General features: G+C 44.2%; 1 protein-coding gene across 4 annotated transcripts; it reads left to right on the top strand.

Annotated features, from left to right (window-relative positions):
- The first annotated feature begins 4974 nt into the window (after positions 1–4974).
- phospho1 (phosphoethanolamine/phosphocholine phosphatase 1) lies at positions 4975–8588 on the top strand. 4 transcript variants are annotated; one of them, XM_083648510.1, is made up of 4 exons: positions 4975–5117; positions 5885–5966; positions 6495–6568; positions 6652–8588. In XM_083648510.1, exon 4 carries the CDS (start codon positions 6690–6692, stop codon positions 7455–7457), a length of 768 nt encoding a protein of 255 aa, XP_083504636.1. In that variant the 5' UTR covers positions 4975–5117; positions 5885–5966; positions 6495–6568; positions 6652–6689; the 3' UTR covers positions 7458–8588. The 4 variants fall into 4 exon arrangements, with proteins under 4 accessions (XP_083504636.1, XP_083504635.1, XP_083504633.1 ...); XM_083648509.1 differs by lacking the exon at positions 6495–6568; XM_083648507.1 differs by having other exon boundaries at positions 6495–8588.
- The last annotated feature ends 106 nt before the right edge of the window (positions 8589–8694 follow it).

Genomic DNA, 8694 nt, shown 5'->3' with positions numbered 1-8694 from the left:
AGCCTATTTTGTGAAAGTGGGTCAAAGGGTTCGACTAGCACCAACCAAGCCACCAAGTTAGCGTTTGTTTTCTGACAAACTGCATTCCAGGTGGAGGTCCGTTCGCTTACTATGTAGGTTCAGTGGGTTCGTCCTTTGATCCAGCTTCCAGCTGTGGCAGGCTCAGGCCTTGCCATAACTCCCCAGACTAAAGCTTTGTTTGGTTACGCATGATACTCAGGACTCCGCTTCTTCCAGCCTTTTACTGACTGCAGGGAAGTTTTAGGTCCTCTTCTTGACCACTTCCTATTCTTTTAACATCACTTCCCCCACTCCAAACACGCATGGTACTTTTCCCCAATTCTTCTTTTTATAGCATTTGCGGTTTATTTGTGCAGTTGAACTCTGGTGACCTGTGAGAGCCTTGCATTCAGTCTGCACGTTCCTTTTCACAGGACAGTGAACTTAAACATCACTGGCCTTTATCAGGGATTCTCCCAGTTGGTTATTCTTTATTTGGATAAATTAGGTCAAGTACACCTCCAGTCTTCCTCACTTGCCCTTTGGGTAACTTCTACAGATGAGCAGTTGTGTAGAGATGGAGGTTTGAGACCTTGAAATATCTTCATTTTAGCTTTTTTTCTTTCTTCCCTGTGGGTCAAAACGAAGAGAAGTACTGGTCGGCTTTTTACGGACCGTTTTATATCACATGTAAGCCGAGAGTTGCACATCATTTAATGCCCTTTCAGAGTATTTGCAAACAACATGGTTCGATTACCCATGGCTCTGGTCGTGTTAAGATATTTACTGTTGCTAGAATACAGTACCTCCTAAATTGCTGTGCACAACATCAGCATAGGCAGGCAGGTAATTGTTCAAGCGGAGCATGCGGTGAGTCACATAACCTTATGTAGGGTGGCAGAGCGGGCCGAGTGGTAGAGGAAAGTTTGAGTGACTCACTGCTGGTGAGTGGGTGGTCAGGTAGCGGCGCTCACTTCACGAGCGGAGGAGAGGAGATAATAACACACCGTCTGTGCATCTACATTGCCATTTGGGTTTGAAAATAGTCAGCCGCCCCAGCTGTTAGTCATTACGCCTCACAGAGGAGAGGCAGGAGGAGGGGAGGGAGGCCGCGTCTGTCAGCAGGCAGATAAGGAGAGGGGGGTAGAGAACGTCGTGTTTTCAGACATGTTTTCACCAATCTAAAAAGTTGCTGTTTATCATAAATGTTTTCACAAGGTTTTGTCGACTGTGCGGCGCAGAGACAAGAAACCAGCGTCATTAACGCAAAATGTTTTGCAGTGATTAGTCGAGGGGGAAACGCCACCATCTTTCAGATTTGAAATAATGGAATGTGTGACACTATTTATCTAGGGTAAGATTTAAGATGTAGGCCTATCTATTATAAATGGGAACAGACAGTGCATGCATATCAATGAACATTTAAAATCAAGTGTAAATAGGCCAGATTTAGCCACCAGGCTCTTTTGCATCTGTTTTTTTCTTTGCGGGCCGATGTCACAGTAAGAAAAGAAAGGGGAAAAGGTCATCGTAAATCATTCAAATTACAAATACAAAAACAGCACATACCTAAAACTCACTCTACACAATGACAAGCCCTAAACACATAAACAGCACATACTACCTAAAACTCAGTCTACACATGACGAGCCCTAAACACTCAGCAAGTTGAGAAACGTCATTGTTGTGAAACTGTATTTTCCCCACTTGAAAGGAGGTCAGAGGTCAGGATACTATGTAATGTCTTGCTCAAAGACACTTCAGCAGGGGCCGGAGGTCATCAGTTTGGGGACACTTCCTGGTACATAAGCACTAGGCTGGTAAGCCATCTGGTCACGTGATGTGAGTTCACGTGTCTGGATGGTTTACCAGGCTAGGTGAGCACGAGGCTGCCCTGCAGCTCTTCAGTGCCTGAGGACAGTAATGAAGTTTCACAGCCACACTCAGCTCAAACACTACTTGCAAATAATTATGGCTGTTTGTTGTTTGTTTTTACAGTGATTTAACCTGCTTAACCTGTTGTGGGTTGAGTCTAGAGGTTATTCAAAGGTTTTCCAGTGACTGTCTCAACTTCGCCATCGAGCAGCTGCAAAGTAGGCTAAAACAACAAGTCATAAAAGGCACAGCTCTATAGATATTATTTGACCCAGATCTCATCTGTCAAGGCTAAAACGTGATCGTCACACCCAGAAGCGAGACAAGAGTTCATCCCACGCCCCAAATCACTGTCACAGCTTTTGTGTAGCGGGAACATTCACAAATGTGGCACAAGAAAGCTCAGCGGGCCAAAAGTATATAAGAAGAGAAAAAAGGAGCTTCTTGGATACTTGGAGGAGACTAATTTAATTATGAAGTAAAGTACATGTCTACAGTTAAACAAACAATGTACATCTTCAAGGATAGGGACACAAAATGCCTTTTTGTGCCGCTATCTATCCTTGAAGATGTACATTGTTTAACTGTTGCACTAGACATGCACTTTACTTGGTAATTCAATTTGTATCCAAGAAGCTCCTTTTTTCTCCACTGGAAATGTGTGGCTGCTGGCTGGGACAGTGTTGTGAGCATATATTAACAGTTTGCAGTCTTTCTCTGGTCTTCTCTGGTAGGCTACTTCAGTGGCAAATATTGACCCAGGCGCCTGACTTGTCTGCTGGCCGATATTCAGGAAGGCAACTGTACACTTTCTCCTTGTCCATCCTTTATTGCTAACACTTGCTTAATGCTTAATAACAATTAACTAACCCTTAATTAACAGTTAACTATTGGTGTTCATAGTAACTAAGTATTAATTTATACATGTGTAATGGTTTAGTTATTAGTCACTGGTTAGGGTTAACTAAACCTAGGTAAGCATTACTAAGGGTTATTTAATGCTTACTACAGTAGGGTGAATGGAGGTATTATGGGACATAGCGTATTATGGGACACTTAAGCTATAGAGGCTATATTTTCTTGCCTGATGAGTGAAAATAAAAACTTTTTTTTCTGAGCCCTACCTGTGAAACTACACAATCAAAATCGCATGCCCTCATTGGTGTGACATCACATATGTGGGCGGGGCAAGCTTCAAACAGGAGGTTAACCCTGCAGGGCATGAGGTGAGGAAAATGACATAAGCTTTAGCTAGTTTTCATCATAAGGTCATAAAATTCTCATAGCTAATATATTGCACAAACTTTTGATGGAACATGAATATGATGCATGTTTGCAACCAAAAACAAAACAAAAACAAAACAAAACAAAGTTTTATTTTTGGAATTAGGTTATTTTCATTTTGTCCCATAATACGAAACACAGTTTCGTATTATGGGACAGTATGTTTTCATATTATGGGACAGTGCTAAAAGGCTTTGCTAATAAACAAAATGATCAACCTTGCAATAGAGAACCATTGTTTATTCTCTAGAATAGATTAGTGGTTACCAACAAATAGGCAGGCAAAAAAAAGCTGACCACTTCAATTGGTTAATATTAATAGACTCAACTGAATCATCCTAGCCCTAACCCCAACCCTAAACATAATCATCCCAGCCTGACCTTCAACTTAATCATCCTAACCTTAACCCCAACCCTCAACTTAATCATCCTAACCCTAACCCCAACCCTCAATTTAATCAGCCTAACCCCAACCCTCAACTTCATCATCCTAACCCCAACCCTCAACTTCATCATCCTAACCCCAAACCTCAACTTAATCACCCCAGCCCCAACCCTCAACTTAAGCATCCTAACCCTAACCCTAACCCCAACCACCAACATACTCATCCTAACCCTAACCCTCAACTTAATCATCCTAACCATAACCCCACCACTCAATTTAATCATCCTAAACCTAACCCCAACCATCAACATACTCATCCGAACCCTAACCCTCAACTTAATCATCCTAACCCAAACCCCACCCCTCAACTTAATCATTCTAACCCCAACCCTCAACTTAACCATCATAACCCAATGCCTCAACTTAATCATCCTAACCCTAACCCCACCCCCCAACTTAATCATCCTAACCCTAACCCCACCACCCAACTTAATCATCCTAACCCTAACCCTCAACTTAACCATCCTAACCATAACCCCACCCCTCAACTTAATCATTCTAACCCTAACCCTCAACTTAATCATCCTAACCCTAACCCCACCCCTCAACGTAATCATCCTAAACCTAACCTACTGTTAACTCAACAACTAAGGGGGTTGTTGTGACAGTGAGGGCAGGCCGATTGTTGTTTGAATTGTTTACAGAGTTTTAAACATTAAATAAAACAGTTTAAATGAACACGGAGTGTTAATTTATAAAGATGAATAGGAAAAGTAAGATGTGCATGTCAGATTATATCAAAGTATGAATTAAATTGTGCAGTAAATGCTTACACTAGCCTAAATTCATCATAAGGCATCTGTCCCATAATACGAAACATTTTGTCCCATAATACGAAACGTTACAGAAAAAAGGGATTTTGGGTCAGTTCACACAAAAGAGGATGCCACGCCTCCTTGGAATATGTAACCTTCATTCCACCTCAGAAGGTTAGGTAACATCTTGACTATTACAGAAACGTATCATGTGTTGGGCTATTTTTTTAAATTGATGGCAAAAAAGCTTCCACAAGGCGAAAAGTCAAAAAGTGTCCCATAATACCTCCATTCACCCTAAGTAAAAAATAATACTTTTTCTTTATAAAATGATCTATACAATTTTTTCATTTTTTAGGTTAAATTAAGCATTAAGCATTAACTAACCGTTAATCATTATGTATTACCGTTATTTAAAGTGTTGCCTTTTTCCTTTATTTGTTTATTTCGCTCTCTCCATCAACCATCCCTCCCTCCCTCCCTCTCTCCCTCCCTCTCTCCCTCTCTTCCTTTTCCACTCTGCTGCTGAGATAACACAACACGCACAAATGCTTCCTTCCCTCTTTCCTGGAGAGACCGTGAACGCGCTCAGTACTTTCAAGGGGCGGGCTCTGAGGCGCGGTCACGTCCCCAGCAGCACCGGCTGTTTGGACGGTCACATAAAACTACGCGTCTCACCGGAGAACCGGGACATCTCGAGACCCGAACGGAGCTGACCGGGGACAGCTTGTGGACATTGTGCGACAGATCCAGCGCCGGTGATATATTTTTGCTCTTTTATAGCCAGTACATTTTTTTTTTTTCTCCATCGAGTTATTGTTGTTGTGTGTCTGTGTGGGCTGGACCAAGACCAGCTGGCAGACTGACAAATTATTTTCAGGACAGGCAGGCACCTGATCTCATTGTTGGGAATTTCTTTGGAAATTGCCCTTCCGAGAAAAAGAAAATGCTTCATTGCTATGAGTTGTGTGGTAGCCTAATGAGTTATAATGATCTTATCACTTTATTAAGAGTGCCACAGCAGCAACTGGCAGAACAGCTACCAGGCGAAAATAAAGTACAGAAGATAATAGAAGAGGTATTAAGATAAATAGCCTAAAAAAGGTAATGTGCATACTGGTAATATAACTACAGAGACAGTGCAAAATGTTAATACATGCATTACATGTTTAATCCTATATATTTATTGGCCTACATATTTTGTGTCATTAATTTATATCTCCTATTATAATATCTCCTAATATAATTGGATCCTATAAAATCCTGGGTGGGCTTGTATTGTGACTCAGTAGTGGTGGCATTAAATACCTGTAGTATTCCTATGTCGTGGGATTACTGTAATGCTAATATAGGAGTAGCTAATGTTACTACCGGTATATGTCTTATAACAGTGGATAGATTGACGATTTTTCTAAGGGGGTGGGGATCTGTGAAAGCACACTTGTCATATGACATGTTATCTCATGTGATTCTGTATTGAATAAATCGTCCCCCCCCCCCCCCCCCCCCCCCCCATGCCCTTTAGGCTGCCTTACAGCTTGAAAAGCCTGCTTGCGCTGCCTTGTGCTGCCTGAGACCAGAGATCCACTGCAGACACAACCGACTAGGTATGTTACAGAGCGATATATGCTGTGTGCATCCTCTATAAACCTGTTATATCAATTATATAGCTAGGGTTTACTCAGTTCATGTCATTTGTGGCTGATTGCGTGCTTGCTTGACCTTTGAATTAGAGGTCACAGGAGACACTTTTTTAATTCATCACACTGATGTCTGGATTACCAACAGGACATGGAGGGCACCTGGGCCCAAGAATCTAATTGAATTACTCAATTAGATACTGTACATTTTGTACTTGAGCTGTAAATATGCACTTATGAAGGGGGGGGGGGTGCATAGAGCATGGATAATGCTGTTATTGATGTGAGCACCCCCACCCCACCCGCCTGCTGGATGCTGTCTTGATTCCTCCAGGTTGAAAAAGGCTGCAGGCTGATATCGCTACCTCTTTTTTTTTTATGTCTTTCCCATTCAAATTCTGTAGTTGTGTCTATTTCTCATCTTAAATCCTTCCCTCTGATTCTGTCTCCATCACTGCCCCCTCCCTGTTTATTTATACACTAATGTTTCAGCAGGGCAACCTTGGTAGCCTCCACCTTGCGTGGGATGCGGAAGAGAGGCCGGGCGAGCAGGAGCCGAGTGTTTTGATGTATGCATCAGTAACGGGTGTGGGACAGTCAGTCATGGGGGACTCTATCTTCAACTGCTGTTATGTCCCACCCCATCCCCCAGGCGAGGAGGAACCCCCGCGATCCAGACGCTCCGAAAACATGGCCTCCCACTCGGCTCAGATCTCCCCCGCCATGCGCTTCCTCATCTTCTTCGACTTCGACGAGACCATCGTGGATGAGACCAGCGACGACATGGTGGTGCAGACCGCCCCGGCGCAGCACCTGCCAGGCTGGCTGAAGGACACCTACCAGCCCGGCCGCTACAACGAGTACATGCAGCGCGTGCTGGCCTACCTGTCGGAGCAGGGTGTGACCGAGAGCGACATGCGCGCCGTCATGGAGAAGCTACCGGCCACACCGGGCATGCCCACCCTCTTCCAGTTCCTCCGCACTCGCCCGCCGCAGGACTTTGAGATCGTGCTGTTGTCCGACGCCAACGCCTTCTTCATCGAGTCGTGGCTGCGCCGGGCCGGGGCACGCCAGCTCTTCCACAGGGTCTTCACCAACCCGGCCACCTTCAACAAGGACGGGCGGCTGGTGCTGCGGCCCTTCCACTCCCACGACTGCCAGCGGTGCCCCGAGAACATGTGCAAGCAGACGGTGGTGCGCGACTACGTTGCCCGCAGGACGCAGGAACGCGGCCGGCCCTACCAGAGGATCTTCTACGTGGGTGACGGCGCCAACGACTTCTGCCCGGCGCTGGCCCTGGGGCCCCGGGACGTGGCCTTCCCGCGGCGGGACTTCCCCATGCACCGGCTGATCACGGAGACCCATGAGGCCATGCCGGGGGAGTTCAAGGCTGTCACAGTCCCCTGGGCCAGCGCCGAGGAGGTGGTGCAGCGACTCAGGAAGCTGGTGGCAGAGTAGAAGTGAAGATGGGGAGAAAACACACAGAGGAGAGAGATGTAGGGGATAAGGGGCTGGGTTGAGTGATGTAGACCTACACTGCCACACACACACACACACACACACGCACGCACGCAAACACACACACACACACACACACACACACACACACACACACACACACACACACACACACCCACACACCACACACACACACACACACACACACACACACACACACACACACACACACACACACACACACACATCTATCAAGACACTTGGAGCTATATTCTCAGGTACAATAGCCTCACAAGCTGAAGATCACACTCATTTCTAAAGCTATAAAACAATAAAGTTGTCTGCTCAGTGAATAAACATTGTTCTTGGCTCTGTGCCATCCAGCCCGTGTGGTCGCAGTCCAGCTCCTCACGTTTTGGTCCAGAGGTCAGTCTGCAGACAGAGGCCCCGCCCATAACAATGTCACCAGGTTAATTATTATGGAACCCGGCCAGCTGCCGCTGTCACTGTTAGTCACTGTATCCAGACAGTTCTGATTAATCCACACTATGTTATACATCAAATGATGCGGAAGTAAAGGATATTGTAATCGTTAACTGAATAGGTGATAGTGAGTGTATTTTATTTTGTTTCGTTTTAAGAAGTGAAGATCCCCTCAATATGCTTTGACAAAAGCCTCATTACTTTTTTGTCAAGTGTTAAACTGAGTCAGTAGGGCAACAATCATGGTTAATTGCCTTGATATGTTAAAAAGAAAAATGTTCCATTACTGTTCGGCTATGTACAATAAAAAATGACAACCAACTGATGGGTTGCTATTGAGTAATTAGAGCAATAGGGTGTGTCTTATAAATAGCACTTATTTTAAATGTCAAGTCTTAAATTAACTGCGTAAATGAAAGTAGAGAAACACTACCATCTGATGGTAGGTCTGAAAATAAATGACCAAACTACAGTATTTATATCAACACAATGTGTCACTCAGTGAGGAATCAATCTATAATTTGAAAATGTATGAGTATTGTTTATTATGTATGTTTGTATGTTCCTTGTTTATCATGTATGTTTTGTTTCTTTGTAGGCCAGGCCTACTTAGGAATCTATTAACACCAGCAGGAATAAAGCCATCAACTGAAATGCTGCCTGTGTCTGAATTTACTGTCAAACCTCATTACTCCTCATTGACAAAGATCAATTCAGTAAGCATGTTGCTCATAACACATTTCACACTAAACAT

Source organism: Poromitra crassiceps, assembly GCF_964638095.1.
Source record: "Poromitra crassiceps genome assembly, chromosome: 13".
Classification (NCBI taxonomy): Eukaryota; Metazoa; Chordata; class Actinopteri; order Beryciformes; family Melamphaidae; genus Poromitra; species Poromitra crassiceps.
The sequence above is the reverse complement of the archived record's forward strand: the minus strand, read 5'-3'. Positions and strand labels throughout refer to the sequence as shown.